The sequence below is a fragment of the Papaver somniferum genome, chromosome 8, assembly GCF_003573695.1.
Source record: "Papaver somniferum cultivar HN1 chromosome 8, ASM357369v1, whole genome shotgun sequence".
Lineage (NCBI taxonomy): Eukaryota > Viridiplantae > Streptophyta > Magnoliopsida > Ranunculales > Papaveraceae > Papaver > Papaver somniferum.
In genome coordinates this window covers 5,805,093-5,823,761 of record NC_039365.1, presented here as the reverse complement: position 1 = coordinate 5,823,761, position 18,669 = coordinate 5,805,093, and the positions used below count along the sequence as shown (strand labels likewise).

Sequence of the window (18,669 nt, the reverse complement as noted above, 5' to 3'; positions counted from 1 at the left end):
AGTTCTAATGATATACCTTTTCTTGCATCCCTCATTGATGAACCAATGAGCCTAAGGTTCTTTTATTATCACCGTGATTACATGTTCGATCGTCTGGGTCATTTCCTCAACACCGTGTGCACTATTGTACTTGATATTGCTAATATATTCGCTGCAAGAGAATCTGAAGGTGGTCGGCCTGAGATAGTTGAAATAGTTGGTGAAAGTTCCAACTCTCGTCAAGGAGCAGGAGCGCTTGGTTCTCGGATTAATAATGCCCCTCCACTCGTAGAACCTCTAAATCTATATTCTAGGCAAAGAGTTGGTGAAAGATCTCGTCAAGGAGCAACAAGGTTTGGTTCTCAGAGTATTAGTAATGCCCCGAGGAATTTTGTTCCTCCACCTGCGGCACCTCTAGATGCATATCCTCAACCAACGATTGGTGAAACTTCTCGTCAAGGAGCAGCAGCATTTGGTTCTCAGAATAGTAATGCCCCAAGGAATTTTAACATCCCTATTCCTCCACCTGCGGCACCTCTAACAATTGCATATTCTGAAGCAAGAAATGGTGAAATTTCTCTCCAAGGAGCAGCAGCGCTTGGTTCTCAGAGTAATAATAATGCCCCAAGGAATTTTAACGCCACTATCCCTCCGCCTGCAACACCTCTAAATCCATATTCTAGACAAGAAGTTGGTGAAAGTTCTCGTCAAAGAGCAGAAGTGTTTCGTTCTCAGAGTAGAAATGCGCCAAGAAATTGTAGCGTTATTATTCCTCTAAATCCATATGCTAGACCCTTTGAGGTGGAGAATGTTGATGAAACGCCTAGAGATAGAAGATCAATGTTCATAACGTTCTCCAATGGTTTTCCTCTCACTGAGCGGCAAATCATCACTTTCTTCACACAGTAAGTACTTCATACAATTGATTCTAGTTTCTACATATGTATAACGATTTCGTTAAAATTGTCAGTAGAGAAATTTAAAGACACATTCGATTTTACTTAGACGAGACGTTAACCAATCTATCGTATCAAAAGACTTAAATGAGTAACACTAATGTTTAGCTAACTAAATGTGGTATCAAAACTAATGAATTTATTATGCGCTGATTATATGATTCTGATATTAATACTCCGCTGTCATTACTTTGGGTACAAAGGAATTGGGGACCCGTGGTCGAGGAAGTGGTGATTGATCAACCAGAAAACAAGAACGAAAATCCTCAGTACGGGAGGGTTGTGTTTAGAGATCCAGCAGTGATCGCCCACATTCTAAAAGGCCAGAAGAGGGTGAAATTCGTAGTGCATGGCCGTCACCTGTGGGCTAGAATCTATGTCCCTAAGAAGAATATCCGTGCATGATAATGGTGAGAAATCTTAACCATTCTTCGCTAATCTTCTTTGTTCACATAAATGAACGTGAAAGACAATATTTGTCCAATAATGCCACCAATATTTTATGGTTAATTTGGGGTTATGTCGAACTTGTTCATTTATGTGCTCGAGTTCCACTGATTGGAGTTTTTTTCTTTGAAATAACTGGTTGGAGTATTCAAGTTTCTTGTTTTATCATATGTCAAATTTTGGGTTGTTTTGGAAGATTGCGATTGTAAAACATAGCAGGGTACAAATTCATAGAGACAGATTTAAGGCAATGACATAGATTTTGGGCCACTAAAAATGCACACTATGTGCGCAGACATTGGATTATAATAGTAGATTTCAGATCTTTTTTTTTTTATGATCGATCGATAAGAAATAGATTAAAATGCATACAAGCCATATGCGGCCGAATACAACTTCAAAAGAGCGACAAAGCCCTGAAATAAAAACCAGAGTAGAAATTGAAAACTAAAGAAGTAGAAGTTCAAAGTACACAAGAGAATAATCATCATTGAGTACCAAGAATTAATAACTTAAACTTGCAAACAAGGAAGGTAGATTTTGGATCATGTAACCCAGCTTTAGTCGCAATGAACATTTTTTGATGCTTGATTAATGCATAATTTTTATTCAGTGACAGAAGATGATTTACAATGGAATATTTTGTACTAGGAAAGTGAGCCCATGAGGCAAAATTTTGTGTCACAAGATAATTTTAGATAAAAGACTAATGTATGTACAGGAGATAACAACTAAAATCCCATTGTCCGAATTTCTGCAAGGGCATTGAGGGATTTGTAACCACAGGAGTTTGAGAAACCTTTATCACCATTGATTTTGCCTAAGAAGAGAGAACGAGTGTGCTGAATTCGGTTAAAGGAAGAGGTTGGAAAGTCTTCGTTTATAGATCGATCTTTTAAAGAATATTAATGATTAAAAAAAACACAAGAAACAGGATCCACTCGGATTTACTAGTACATCTATTAAAATCCAATGTACCTGCTAAGGCTAGAAGAGTAACCCTTAATTTTATTTATCTCCCGATACGGTTTGAGAATGGAGCTTCTTGACAAACAACTCAAAGATTGAGATAAATCCAGTACGATTTTGTAGGCTCTGTTAAAAGCTCGAGTGATTTCATAGTTCTGGCTTTTTACCAATTTGATTTTCAATTCAGTTTCCTCCTACATCTGAATTTTTGAAAATTTCCATGGTTTTGTCTTCCTGTGATTTGTAAAACAAAGAACATATTAACAATTAACCAAACCAGTATGGAATACATCATATATCAAATAGCAGCCAAAATCTCATATAATTTGACTGATAGCTAGTCTGGGTAACACTAAATAAAAAAGTCACTTTTCTTATTTTTGGAAGAAAAAAGTCAGAAATTAGTTTACAATTTGACAATGATTTCCAGAAATAAAAGATTAGCTTTTCTCAAAACAATTCCTTTTCTTTCTAATGTCTGAAATTTATTTATGCTTCATGGAATAGTTGGCTTACTTGCATGTAATTTGAAGACGCCAACACGCAAAATATGTGAATTTAAGCCATCAATAATTCAAATGAGTAGTCATGAGCCCGGTGGCGGTCATGGGCGAGAGCCAGCATATACCAAACAATTGCACACTCTACCCAACTGGCTCCAAAACACAAAATTCTTAACATGTTGGGTTTGTAAGCCCAATTTATTATGGTTGCACCCCTTAGAAATTTTTTGCTTTCCCTTAGTTGGTTTTCTGGCTCCGCCTGTGAGCCCTTCATTATGCAGAAAAAGAGTACCAACCCATTTGGAAATTAGTAGGGGCCCACTTTAGGGCCCATCATTGAAAATATATGTGAAGATGGTTTCCGGATGATTTTTCATGCGGTCCGTGAAGAGTTTTTGCTTATTATTATCCGAAGATGCTACACTTCCCCACCCCATTCCCCATTCCCTTCGATCATTAGGTGGCTCCATCCAGATTTTTGATTTCATCAAATTTAATCCCAACGAAAAAGCAGGGGGTCCATTATTTTTGGTTTGACCAATACTACATGACACATAGGCGGGGAAGGGAGTAGTCGTAGGGAGTGGGGTTATCTAGCATTTTTTATTATTATCTCCTGTGTTTCCGATGCATATGCGAAAATGGATGTCCAATCAAAGACGGAAGGGAACGTGCACCCTGGATTTATGGGTTGCACAAATTTAAGCTAAAACTTTGTATTTTTTTCATTTTTCAATTCATGAACTGTGTAATTTTAAGTCTCGATTTCTGGTCATACGATCTTTATAGTTGATGTTTGTTAATTGTTTGCTCATTCAAGTTTGCTGTCGGTTTGAATGTTTGTATTTCTGGTCGTGCTATTCAACACTGTCGTGCGGGAAGAGTTTTAAGATAGCAGGTAGCCAGCCATTGGTTGTGAAATGGATGGAGAAGATATATTTATTTTACTTTGCTTTAAAAAGTGATAATTGGGGCCTGCTTTGGAAGTGTGAATAATTTTTAACAGATCCTCCTGCTTAATCTATTATTAGTACTTCACCTCACCTAAACCCTAGTAAATGTAAAAATAAGTTAACAATTATACTTTTGGCTAACTGTTTTATTGCTTGTCTATAATTGTGTCTGCTCGTAGTCCTGTATGAGTGTGCCTTTAGCTTTATATGTCCGTACATGTTGACTGTTGTTATGACAGCCTGTATTGTTGGCTTTTGTCTATAAGAAGAGATTCATCTCTTCTGTGTTGGTTAATGAGATTCAGCCATTACCATTTCTTTCAATCAACTATGGTATCACTCTGGTAGATTCTTGGTCACTGTATCCGCTCATCTTCTTCATTCTTGTTCTTGAATATTCTTCTCTCAGATTTACTTTGTATTTATTGAATGATTCATCAATTCCCTTCTTCTTCAATGGAAAATCCAACTTCATTCTCCATTTCTAGGGTTCCTTTACACCAATTAACAAGTATTGTTTATCTCAAACTCAAAGATGATATTTTCCTAACATGAAAATTTCTTGTTCTTCCTGTAATTAGTAAGTTCAAGATCATGAAATTTCTTGATGGTTCATTTTCATGTCCTCCTCATTTTACTTCTCCAAGAAATGAAATGAATGGAATTGAAAATCCTCTGTACTCAGATTGGATGGATGAGGATGCTACAATTATTCCATGGTTGAATTCAACAATATCTGACTCGGTAATTGCTTACTTTTCTTCTATCTATACTTCATATGAATTGTGGAAATAAATTAATGAAAGATTTGCTCGAGTTTCATCAACACACTCAATTCAATTGAGGACAAAACTTATCTCTATCAAACAATGGGATCGTTCTATTCCTTATCTTCTCAATGATATCAAGCTTCTATCAGATCAACTTGCATCTACTGGATCTCATGTCTCATATGATGAATTAGTGATTGTTACTCTTGGAGCTCTCAGTTATGACTATGCCTCATTTGCTATTTGAATTCGGATTAGATATCCTCCGGTTACTATTATCTAACTTCACAACTTACTTCTCAGTCAAGAAATTGTTATTACAACAAGATCAAAGATTTACATGAAGAATCAGTCAATCGTGCTTTTGCAACTCAACACAAAAAATTTCGTCGTGGTGGTAGAAGTTTTGGTCCTGGTTATCAAAATTCCAACTTTAGAGGTCGTGGTAGAAGTTCTTTTTCTACAGCAAAAAATTCTTCTCAAGGTTTGTTACCTTCTCATACTACTCAATCGGCTAAATCTCTTATTTCTGATTTGTCCTCTGGAGAAAGACCTACTTGTCAAATCTGCCGCAAGTATGGTCATGATGCTAGAGAATGTTGGAACCATCTTAACTTTGCTTATCAAGGGAATGGTCCGCCAAGAAACATTCAAGCAATGCTTGCTTATGCTAATATCTTTGGGGAAAATCCATGGATTCTGGTGCAACAGATCATTTGACTGATGATGCAAGCAATCTTGATACTTCTGCTTCAACATATTATCATGGCAATGATCTGGTTATTACAGAAAATGGTGCAGGTATCTGTATCCTAGGTCATGGTTCTAGTACTTTTTCTTTTCCTTCCAAGAACTTCCATTTAAACAAAATTCTTCATGTTCCTCAAGCCTCTCACAATCTTATTTCTGTTCATAAATTTACTAGAGACAATTCTTGTGCTCTAACTTTCACTCCAAATGATTTTTGCATAAAGGATCTGAGATCAGGGAGGAATCTCTTCATAGGGCCCAGTGAAAATGGACTATATCCTCTTCACAAAAATATTCAGTGCAAATCTGCCTTGTCCTGTGTTGATGCTTCTTCTGTAATTTGGCACAGAAGATTAGCTCATCCATCTTTTGTGTCTTTTAGTAAAGTTTGTAGAACAATAAAGCTTGACAATGTTATGTCAAAGCCACTGTTATGTAGTGAATGTCAATTAGGGAGATTTCATAAGCAACCTTTTCAAATGTCAACTTTTGTGTCCTTATCTCCTTTACAACTACTTCATCTTGATGTTTGGGGTCCTTCCCCAGTTTCTTCTGTAAATTGATACAGATTCTATGTCAATATTATTGATGATTTCACCAAGTTCTGCTGGGTATTTCCTCTTACTCTCAAATCTGACTTTACTAAAAAAATTCTACATTTAAAACTACTATTGAAAACCAACTATCTACTACTATCAAAATTGTGAGAACTGGTGGTGGTGGTGAGTTTGTAAACCATGAACTTGATTCTTTTCTGTCCAATTATGGCATCATTTATGAACTCACCTGCCCTCATACACCGGAACAAAATGGTGTAGCTGAGTCTAAACATAGACATCTCATTGATATCACAAGAACATTCCTCATTCAAGCTTCTCTTCCTCTTTCTTATTGGTTTGATGCTCTTGCTACTTCTAATTACACTAACAATAGATTACCTGCGCTAAATCTTTACAATCTCTTTCTCCATTTGAAAAATTAAACAATAAATTTCCAGATTATCATTTTCTCAAGAGTTTTAGCTGTCTGTGCTTCCCATCGTTGAAACCTTATACTTCTAATAAACTTCAGCCTAGAAGCACCAAATGCATTTTTCTTGGTTATAGTTCTCAGAGTAAGGGTTACATATGCTTGGACCAAATTTCTCACAAAGTTTACATTTCTAGGCATGTTGTTTTCCATGAAAATGTCTTTCCTTACTCATTTATTACTTCCACTACTACTCTTAGTGATGTTTTTTCTCAGTTTGATCTGCCTCTTACTCTATTAGATGATGCTTCTCCTCCTTTAGTCTCTTATGACATACCAACTACTTTACCATATTCCTCATTGTATATTCTTAATTCCACTTCTATACTTTCTTCAGATGTTCCATCTTCTCCATCCATTGCTTCCATGCCATCTGCTGGAACCATGACAACTAATACACACACTATGACTACTAGAGCAAAGAATAACATTTATAGGCCAAAGGTTCTTTTCTGAACTAAACATGTTCTACCAGCTTCCTACATTTCCACAATTGAACCCCCAATACCAACTTGTTATTCTCAGGAAAAGAAAATACATGTTTGGTGCACTGCAATGGATAGAGAACATAATGCTCTTCTAGAGGGTGATACTTGGACAAAAGTTCCACCTCATCCATCATAAAATCTAGTTGGGATGAAAATGGGTATATAAAGTGAAACACAATGCAGATGGATCTATTGAGAGATGCAAAGCCAGACTTGTGGCTAAGGGATATCATCAACTTGAAGGTCTTCATTACACTGATACCTTCATCCCTGTGGTAAGTCCAACAACCATCAGAATTGTACTTTCTCTTGCTGTGAATTTTAATTGACACATTAAACAGTTTGATATTAGCAATGCTTTTCTTCATGGAGATCTTAAAGAAGATGTGTATATGGTTCAACCTCCAGGCTATGAAGATCCTCATCATCCTGAGTATGTGTGTAAGCTTAACAAGTCTTTATATAGGTTGAAGCAAGCCCCAAGGGCTTGGTATGAAAAACTTTCTCAATCTTTGATCTCACTTGACTTCAAACCATCATTAGATGATTCTTCAATATTTTTTCAGAAACTGGGTTCCAAACTTACTATTATGTTGATCTATGTGGATGATATTATTGTCACTGGAAATTATATATCTCATTGCAATAAGATTATCACATATCTGAACACTCTTTTCCCAGTAAAGGATCTTGGTGAACTACATTTTTTCTTGGGCTTGCAAGTAACCAGGAAGCCTAAAGGTCTTTTTATATGTCAGACCAAGTATGTTATTGAGCTTCTCCAGAAATACAATCTTGTTGGTATTAATCCTTTCTCATCTCCTTGTCCAGCCAATTTCAAGCTTTCTGCTTAAGATGGAGAACCTCTTTCTACAAAGTACAAATCTTTAATTGGCTCTTTGCAGTATCTCACATGGAGAAGACCTGATATCAGTTATGCAGTCAATCAAGTTTGTCAGTTCATGCATGCTCCAACTACTGCACATCTACAGGTTGCTAAGAGAATTCTCAGATTTATCAAAGGTACTCTAGGACATGGTCTTGTGTTTTAAAAAGGCTTCAATGATTTACAAGGGTTTACTGATGCTGATTGGGATGGTAATCCTGATGATAAAAGATCAGTTAGTGGATATTGCATCTTTTTTGGTGGCAATCCTGTTTCTTGGTATTCTAAGAAACAGCCTACAGTCTCCAGAAGTGGTACTGAAATAGAATATAGATCTCTAGACTCTACTTCTACAGAAGTTCTATGGATTTTTCACATTCTCAAAGACCTTTAAATCTTCATACCAGTTCCTCCTTCCATTGCTTGTGACAACAAGAGTTCTATTGCATTGAACTCAAATCCAGTTTTTTACAGTAGGATAAAACACTTAGCTCCGGATTTCGATTTTGTCAGAGAGTTGGTGCAATCTAAAACTTTGCAGGTGGTTTATGTTTCAACATTACAGTAGGCAGTTGATATCTTCACTAAGGGTCTCAGTACTCCCAGATTTGAGTTTCTCAAGCACAAGCTGAAGGTGATGAATCCCCATCAGCTTGAGGAGGGCTAGTAAATGTAAAAATCAGTTAACAGTTATACTTTTGGCTATGTTTTATTGCTTATCTGTAATTGTGTCTGCCTGTAGTCATGTATGAGTGTGCCTTTAGCTTTATATGTCCGTACAGGTTGAGTGTTGTTATGACAGCCTGTATTGTTGACTTTTGCCTATAAGAAGAGATTTATCTCTTCTGTGTTGGTTAATGAGATTCAGACATTACCATTTATTTAGATCAAATAAACCCTTAGTTTACTACAACACTAGTTTTGATCTTAACCACCTGCAAACCCACTAATTAAGTTCGGGTTAACCAGATCCTCTGTATTCTCTTTGCCTCCACCACCACCACCATCTGCATTACTACCCTCTTCCGATATCACCACTATTACCGACCAAAAATTGAAAAGCACTAAAAATATAGGTTTAATTAGGTTCAATTACAAAGAATTAAAATTTGTTCACTTACTATTATATTTGAACATCAACGTTAATCTTAATCAAAGGTATCAACATCCTATTAAACTCACTACAATCAATGGAAAATCAAAACAAATTAAAATTAAGTGCAAAATTGAAATAACTGATCTGAAGTGTTCATATATATAACATCAACAATAGTCGTATGTACTTCGACATGTATGGGTTTAATTTTCTTATGCACTTTATTTTCACATTAACATGCCAATCTGTTGGGAAATATATATATTTAATTAAAAACATTGTTTTGTAATATTATATCAAACTTAGATAAATAGTGTGGTGGTATTATTTTGGGCTCCCACACTATAGACTTCGGTTCAAGTCTCATCCCATACATTTGTGTAGGTATATTATATATATATTTTATCAAAAGTCCAGGAGAGCGGGGCCTGGGGGTCTTGGGAGGTCTGGTGATTTGAAAAATAACTTTTTGCAAATTTGATTTTTAGTTTTCAAAAACGTTTTAAGGAAATTTCTCTAATTAATTTTCATTAATCTTGGTATTATATTCTAACCGTTTTCTGACTGTTAGGGAAGATTAATTTTGGGTAATTAGTCAGAATTTATTTCCATTAAAACTTAATTGATTCTCTTAAGCCATTAAAAAGGCTGGTTTTCTGAAAAGAGAAGATTATTTGTTTTCGGGTGGTTCTGAGCAAGTGTTAGAAAGAGTGATAGTTGGTTCGATTTCTCAAGGTGCTGAGAAATCGAGCAAGAGAGTATCAGCCGTTTTATCCCATAGGGTTTTTTACAAATTTTTAACTAGTAGCACAATCAAGAGGCAGAGTCGCGAAAAACCTAAAAGATAGCGACCTAGTCCGCGACTCGGCTGTTTGTGATTCGTTTTGATTTTTTTGCACTTTCCAACAATTTTAAGGTGATCTGATTGGCCATGGAGTTTGAAAAGAAGCGCGTTGACGATACCAACAAGCCTTTCAAATTTGAAGGGCTGCATTTCAGAAGATGGAAGCTGAAGATGTTCTTTTATCTCAAACTAATGGAGCTGCATATGATTGTGTCGAGTGTTCATCCTGAAACCCTGGAACCTGCTGCTGATAAGACTGCTTCTACTGATGATGGTGCTTCTGATTCACCTCCTACCGGTGGTTCCAAAGATGTTGTTTCTCAAACTCTTGTGGAGAAATAGAAGGACATTGAAAAATGGGTCGATGATGACTTTGATTGCAAAAACTACATTCTTAATGCATTATCTGATGATTTATATAAGTATTATTCAACTTTTGAAACTGCGAAATATGTATGGGGTGCATTACAAAAAAAATATGACACCGAGGAAGCTGGTTCAAAGAAGTATGCTCTGAGCCGGTATTTGAGATACCAAATGGTGGATGATAGATCAGTTGTTGCACATGCTCATGAACTTAAAAAAATTGCCAATGAAATTCTGACCGAAGGTATGAAAACTGATGAACAATTTCAAGTTTCTGTAATGATTGACAAGTTACCACCTAGGTGGATAGATTTTTGTAATTCATTGCGTCATAAGACTAAAGAATTTTCTCTTGAAAGTTTGATTGTTAAGCTCAGGGTTGAGGAAGAAGCTCGAAAACAAGATAAGAAGGAAGAGATTCTCATTGTTTTTAACAATAAAACTCATCCGAGTTTGAAACCTAAGAAAAAGGATATGAAACCTAACCCGAACCAGAAAAAAGGAGGAAGGCCTGATCAAAACAAGAACCAACACCCATCGAAAATGGAAATAATTCCAATTCTGTGTTTCTTTGTTATATCTGTGGTAAACCAAACCACATGGCTAGGAATTGCAGGTTTAACAAGGAAAAGAATAACGCATAAGCTAATGTTGTGGGTGACATTATACATGGTCTCTTATCCATAGTTCTACATGGTTGGTGGAACTGATGGGTGGTGGATAGACAGTGGTGCTTCGCGCCATTGTTGTTTTGATAGGTACATTTTAAGACTTATGCTGAAACCAAGGATGAGAAATTAAGTGTTGTTGGGAGACTCTCACAACACTATGGTGAAAGGTTCTGGTACGGTAGAGTTCAATTTTACTTATGGGAAGGCACTCATGCTGAAAGATGTCCTTCACACTCCAGAAATGATAAAGAACCTTGTTTCGGGCTATCTTCTCAACAAGGCTGGTTTGTACCAAACTATTGGGTCTGATATTTACACTATAACTAAGAATAAGAGTTTTGTAGGAAAAGGTTATGATACTGATGGAATGTTTAAGATTAATGTTGATGCTTTGAGTAAAATTGATTCTTCTGCTTATATGGTTTGCAATTTTAATGTTTGGCATGCTAGGCTTTGTCATGTGGGTAAAAAGTTAGTAAATAACATGAGCAAGTTAGGTGTCCTCCCTGAATTTTTTGAAAATGAATTTGAGAAATGGGAATGTTGTAGTCAAGCAAAAATAACCAAGAGTTCACATAAATCTGTTGTAAGAAAATCCAAACCACTAGAGTAAATACATTCTAATTTGTGTGAATATGAAGGTATCCTAACTAGAAATGGCAAGAGGTATATCATGAGTTCATTGATGATTGTTCTAATTATACTTATGTTTATTTGTTGATCCATAAGAATGAAGCTATTGAAAAGTTTAAGATTTTATTGCTGAAACTGAAAATCAATTTGGTAAAAAAAATTAAGAGGTTTCGTAGTGATAGAGGCACTGAATATGATTCTGCTCCTTTACTGAGATTTATCAAACTAATGGCATTATACATGAAAAACTGCTCCATATAATCCTCAAATGAACGGGAAAGTTGAAAGAAACAACCTTACACTTACTATATTTACTGTTGCTTGTTTTCTTAGCTTTGGTACTGCTTCTCATTGGCGGGGTGAATGTTTGTTAACTGTTTGTCATGTTTTGAACCGCATTTCCAATAATAAACCATGATATCTCCTTATGAACTTTGGAGAAATAGAAAACCTAATGTCTCTTATTTTAGAGTTTGGGGTTGTTTATATTTTGTTAGAAAACCTGATCCTAAAAGACATAAGTTAGAAACTAGAGCTTATGAATGTGTTTTTATTGGTTATGCTCAAAACAGTAAAGCTTATAGGTTCTTTGATATTAATAATAAGGTTATTATTGAATCTATTGATGTTGATTCCTTTGAAGAAATATTTCCTTTTGAATCTATAAATAGTTGGGGTAATAGTGGGGATTATTTACCTAGTGTTTTACCTAGTGCTGATTCTGAACCTAGATTAGAAGAACCTAGAAGTGCAGAAACTAGGATCACTGAAGTTGAACCTACACGAAGTAAAAGGGCTAGGACTGACACAAGAGATCCTGATTTTGAATTTTATGCCGTAGAAGAAGAACCTTCTAATTTACAAGAGTCGTTTATTTATGCAGAGTCTAGCTTCTGGAAAGAAGCTGTAGATAATGAATGGGATTTTCATACGTCTAATGGAACTTGGCGTATAGTAGATTTACCTCCTGGTTGTAATCCTATAGGTTATAAATGGGTTTTGAAAAGGAAACTCAAACCTGATGGGACAGTAGATAAGCACAAGGCTATACTGGTTGCCAAAGGATTTAGGAAACAGAGAACGTAGACTTTTTTGATACTTATTCTCCTGTTACTAGATTAATATCTATACGTGTTTTGATTGTTGTTGTTGCTGCTCATAATATTGTTATTCACCAAATGGATGTTAACACTGCCTCTTTGAATGGTGAACTAGAAGTGGAAATTTACATGGAACAACCTGAAGGTTTTGTAATTCCTGGACAAGAACATAAAGTATGTAAGCTAGAAAAATCTCTTTACGGTTTGAAACAATCTCCTAAACAATGGCATAAGAAATTTGATAATTTAATGATTTCAAATAACTTCAGAATAAATGAGGGTGACAAATGCATGTACTATAAATCTGAGAATGATGTGTGTGTGATTCTTTGCTTGTATGTGGATGATTTGCTGATATTTGGTTCCAATTTATCTGTTGTCAATGAAACTAAAAGCATGCTTAGTCCGAATTTTGACATGATAGATTTGGGTGAGGCTAGGTAATCTTGGGAATCAAAATAACTAGAATTAGTAGTGGTATTTGTTTAGATCAATCTCACTACGTTGAAAAAATTCTGAGGAAGTATGAATATTTTGATTCTAAACCTGTGTTGTACTCCGTTTGATCCTAAGGTGAAATTGGTTAAGAATACTGGAGAAAGTGTTAGACAATCTGAATATGCTAGTATAATTGGAAGTCTGTGTTATGCAACTGATTATACTAGATCAGACATTGCATATGTAGTGGGAGTTCTGTGCAGGTTTACCAGTAATCCTAGTTTGGAACACTGTGATGCTATTGAGAGGGTTATGCGGTATCTGAAAAGAACCAAAAACCTAGGATTACACTATAAGAGGTATCCAGCAGTCCTTGAAGGATTTAGCGATGCTAATTGGAACACTCTTTCAGATGATTCCGATGCCACCAGTGGATATGTTTTTACTATTGCTGGGGGCGCTGTATCTTGGAGATCAAAGAAACAGATAATTATATCCTAATGTACGATGGAGGATGAATTGATGGCACTAACAGCAGCTAGTGAAGATGCAGGATGGCTGAAGAGTCTGTTGTCAGACATTCCAGTATGGGAAAAACCGATACCAGCCACTTTGATCCACTACGATAGTACTGCGGCTATCGGAGTAGTAGAGATAATAATAATAAAAATCGACAGATACGTCGAAAGCACGACACAGTTAGAGAATTTCTCACAACTGGTGTTGTTAGAGTATATCATGTAAGATCTGAAGGAAACTTAGTTGATCCTTTGACGAAAGGACTAGCAAGAGAAAAGGTATGGAATACCTCTAAAAGCATGGGACTATTGCCCGTTAGAAGTTGAGTCATTTTTAATGGAATACCTAACCTAGAAATAGGTTCAAAGGGACTAGACGAAGTTATAAATGATATGATAGAGTCATGCATTCCCATAGCATGATATCCTGAAATGGGAAACAGGTTGAGTTTTTTAACTCTTAATAATGTCTATAGATCTTAAGTTAGAGTGGCATACACATGAGTATTCTTGATAGAATCACCTATACGAATGTGAAGGTGTGGCCGCCTTCTATGAGAAATTGGGCATTTCTCTAGATCATTTGTGAAAAGGAGGATAAACACATGGCCTAAATGTGCGAACTTAAGGACTTTACTCTAGATATAGTTGTGTGTGTTATATAATCTAATATCAGTTAGAGTTCAAGGCGCAAGTCACTCTAGTCACCTGGTACTTAGAAAGTTTAACACTATGCAGAGGTTCAAGTCGAAAGGCACCTTTGCAGATGCATAACTATACAATACTTGCTCAATGTTTTTAAAATATAAGTGAGAGATTGTTGGGAGATATATATATATTTAAAAACATAGTTTTTTATTATTATATCAAACTTAGAAAAATAGTGTGGTGGTATTATTTTGGGCTCCTGCACTATAGACTTGGGTTCAAGTCTCACCCCATACATTTGTGTAGGTATATTATATATATATTGTTTATCAAAAGTCCGGGAGAGCGGGGCCTTGGGGGGTCTGGTGATTTGAAAAATAACTTTTTGCAAGTTTGACTTTTGGTTTTCAAAAACGTTTTAAGAAAATTATTCTCTAATTAATTTTCATTAATTTTGGTATTATACTCTGACCGTTTTCTGACTGTTACGGAAGATTAATTTTGGGTAATTAATCAGAATTTATTTCCATTAAAACTTAATTGATTCTCTTAAGCCATTAAAAAGGATGGTTTTCTGAAAAGAGAAGATTATCTGTTTTCGGGTGATTTTGAGCAAGTGTTAGAAAGAGTGATAGTTGGTTCGATTTTTCAAAGTGCAGAAAAATCGAGCAAAAGAATATCAGCTGTTTTATTCCATAGGGTTTTCGACAAATTTTTAACTGTTAGCACAATTAAGAGGAAAAGTCACGAAACACCTTAAAGACAGCGACCTAGTCCGCGACTCAGCTGTTTGTGATTTAGATTTGATTTTTGTGCAGTTTCCAACACAATCTTCGTTAATTTGTGATTGGATTTAACCTCCTCACAGAACTATATTGGGTTAAAAGGGGAAGAGGAAGACGTCCTTATAAATGAAAAATAATACAAATCTACAAGACCGTAATAGATTTATTAAATTAAGGTAAAGGGCTTATTTACAATAATATCTTCTGACAATTGTACAATCATCATCAATGGCTAGGTTTGCAAATAATATTATCATCCAAGAGATTTAAACCCGCTAGCTTATAACTCCTCCACGCACTGTCGTGCGGGACATCATTAGCCTTTGGGTGTAATTGCATACCAATTGATATCCTGGACAACCAAGACAAGAGAGGGAAAGCCGAGATGAACTTACTTGAAACCTACAAATTATGCAAGTGGGCATGGATGAACAAATGAGAAGAAGATTTTTTTGTGGAATTATTGGTCGTAAAAGGAAATAATAGCATGCAGCAGTTATTAAGGACCACTAAACTATGCCCATTCACAAAGAGACTCTTCACTAGGTGTTATGATTTTTTGATGAATAGGAGAAAATAGGAAAAATGTGCAGTAGGAGGAAATCACACAACTAACACCCCTTTAATAATTTATATAGATCTAAACACGTTTATCATAATAATTAAGATGAAAGTATTAAAATGTAAATGGAGACTCGAGATTTTTTACATGGTTCGATCAATGTGATCTACATCTACGTTTCGTCATTATAATTATTTGATGTTTACATAAGACTCCGTTAATGAAGCTTGGAGATCTAGATCTAAGTGGTGGTGGTGGAAAAAGAAGAGAACACTAAAGATAAAATTGACCTCCCCTTTTTCTCTCCTGACTTTTTCTTTATATATGTGTTTACATAGTAGATGACAACTAATATGGACATTGGAGTACAGCTAATAAAACACTTATTTTCGGATCTGGTAGGGAGGTTGCCTCGCTCTCTTGAAATGTATAAATGCCTCCCTTGAAATATATAAATGCCGCCCTTGAAATGTATAAATGCCGATGTTGGAGCGCTCTGTTGATGTTGGAGCGCTCTCCTAATATAGGAGCGCTCTATTGATGTAGTACAGTTATTCTTTCTCCCTTGTTGTGATTCTCCCACATTGCTAAGTGTTTGTCGTGCGTTTTTATTGATCGAGCGATATTTTGCACCTACAAAATGATTAGTCAGTCAATGGACTGTAGATCGAAGTCGCAAGCCGTTGTTGAGCTTGGACTACCATGTTAACGAGTGAAACTCCAGGAAGCTAGAGGTTCTGTTTTTATGCCAGCAGTGTAGATTACGGAATTGAATAACTTATAAGTACCCTCCATACACTTCTATCGTTTCATTTAAAATATTTCTTCCATTAATCTTTACTGAAAATTAATGTCATCTTAAAACAATATTAATCAATATCATTTCAGGTTGTTAATTACATGCATCACTGGTGTGTTGTTTGCATGGAAAAGTAATCAAGACATGCGACAATCTCTCTGCTTGTCTTCTCATCAAAGCCACCCTTTATGAGTGGTGGGAAGAACAACCAGAAACTAGTTGGCATCACAAATCCAATTGTCAATGGCCTTGACACCATTAGAGGCAGTGTCCACCTTCCCTTAACCCGTTTTTTCACCTTAATCTCTAAACCAATACAAAACCCATGAAGAATAAAAAACAAAGTGACTTCCCATGTAGGATTCATCCCCATTAAGTAAAAGAATATAATCTCGTGCATAATTCCTGAAACAACGAATGTCGCGGTCACAGCGGGTAATTGACCCCATTTCCTTATGGGTTCATATACAGTTACTCGCAGAATATTTGTTATCATTAAATTCCATCTCCGACCCCAAAAATCTTGCAGTGATGCTGAAAAGTAAGGTTCGTTGAAAACTGGTTCCGTTTTTAAATTTAGAATTTTTGCAGTTGTGACTCCAACTGCAAGCAGTGTGAATTCTAACCCAATATATAAATAACCACAGTAACAAAACAACAGAAGTTTTGGATGGATGTGTTCTTTATGTGCACAACCAATGGTCAATATCGCCAAAACCAACACTTTGATCGCCAAATGTAAAGGAGGTCTTTCGGATGACTCGAGCGATGAATTACTGCTATTCTTGCCTGTTTGCTTGATCTTGATTGGTAGACAAGCAAGGGCCAAGAAATTTGAGAACGAAACTGGTCGATCTTTAGGAGATAGAGGGCCTTTACCAAATGAAAATAGAAGAAGATTGAAATTACCTAACCAAACAAGATACAGAGTAGTAGGACCTCTAAGAAGGTTGGTGTCGAGATTCCAAGGGAGAATTATGAACAAGTATAGTATTGGGATGACACAAATCAATCTTAATTTTCCTTCTGGAATTCTTGAAGGAATGAAGTAACAATAACTCAAGGCTATGAAAACTAAAGACCATACCTTAATGAACTTCCATATCTCCTCCATTGTTAGTCTATCTTCAATCTTGGTGACTTGCTTCCTCTAGTTTCATAGTTTTAGACTTTTAGTTAAATTTCGATCAAACAGAAGTATACTTGGCTTGGCTCCTAACGACTTTTTTTTCTTCTATCTACTGTTTTCTTTTTAAAAAAATAAATACAACGTAACCAATGAAGACACAAGAGTTGGGTCTACAACCATTTAATCAGTCACTGCACCCAATTAAATAGGATATTGTTGATAGGTACCGGCCAGCTACCACCTCTTGACTTTGGTTGTTTACTTCGACCATCTTGACCGCTCGTTCTCATCAAAATTGGAGATCAACCAACCAGGTGAAATTTACTGCACAGTATAATTTGATGCTAAGTTGAAGATTACTAACGTTACTGAAACACTTGTTCTCTTTCTCAAATCACATACTCTTCTAAAGCAAGTAAAGATCTTGGCTCGAGGGTTTTAAAGTCATCTGAAGACACAAACATGCAGAATATATATGTGAACTCAAATTACTTCGTAAACAAATTCTTTCATAACTACCTCGTGTTATGAAATGAAGAAAAGCTAGTTTAATTTATGCTCCTTTTCACTAGTTTTTTACTTGTAACTACCGGAAATCCACTAGCACATCCAAAATGATAGTAACCAAGATCTAAGATATACTAAGTAATATAAACTCGGAAATCTTTATTGATGAATTATTCAAAGTGACAGAGATACAAGTTCTTGAATACAAGGAAACCCTAATCTCACTCGAGGCTTAGATCTCCACTCTCCCCAAAATCCGATCCCCCATACATTGCCCAAGGACCTCTATTTATAAGCCATCTAACGCTAATGGAACACAGCTCATTTTATCTCGTCACGTTCTCGCAGTGGCGCTTTACACTTCGTCCAGACCGTTTTCCATAAAGTTTTTCTCCTTCTTTCGCTAACTTCACATGGGCTTGTCGGGAAACCTGTCTCTTTTCTTTCTCCCTAATTCACTTATTTCGATGCTTTGTCTTTTCATCCAAGTAACCTTACTTCTCCCTTTATGACTTCGCCCTTGATATCTTGTTTGACACTCCATTTCGGTCTTTCGTATCTTAGATCCTTCTTGTGAGTCTCCTTATTCCTGTTCGCATCTTCTTTGCACTTCGCGAGATTTGGTCGGCGACGAAGCAACTCTTTCACTCGAATTGACAAGTCCCTGACTGAGATCTTTAGGTGAGATTTTTTATTCCTATATGTCCGACACGTGGCGAGCCTATTCCGTGTACCTACATTTTGCCTTTTCTTATTCTCGCTTCAGATTCCCTAACTACCACGTTCTTCACTTTCCTACCTCCACGTGACCACGTTCTTTGGGTAATCGCTTATTGCCGGTTA

At 36.1% G+C, this 18,669-nt stretch overlaps 1 protein-coding gene across 1 annotated transcript; it reads right to left on the bottom strand.

Moving 5' to 3' along the window:
- Positions 1–15,542: 15,542 nt before the first annotated feature.
- LOC113301414 (probable long-chain-alcohol O-fatty-acyltransferase 5) lies at positions 15,543–17,392 on the bottom strand. Its single transcript, XM_026550198.1, has one exon. The coding sequence runs from the start codon at positions 17,302–17,304 to the stop codon at positions 16,297–16,299; it is 1,008 nt and encodes a 335-aa protein (XP_026405983.1). The 5' UTR covers positions 17,305–17,392; the 3' UTR covers positions 15,543–16,296.
- Positions 17,393–18,669: the final 1,277 nt, after the last annotated feature.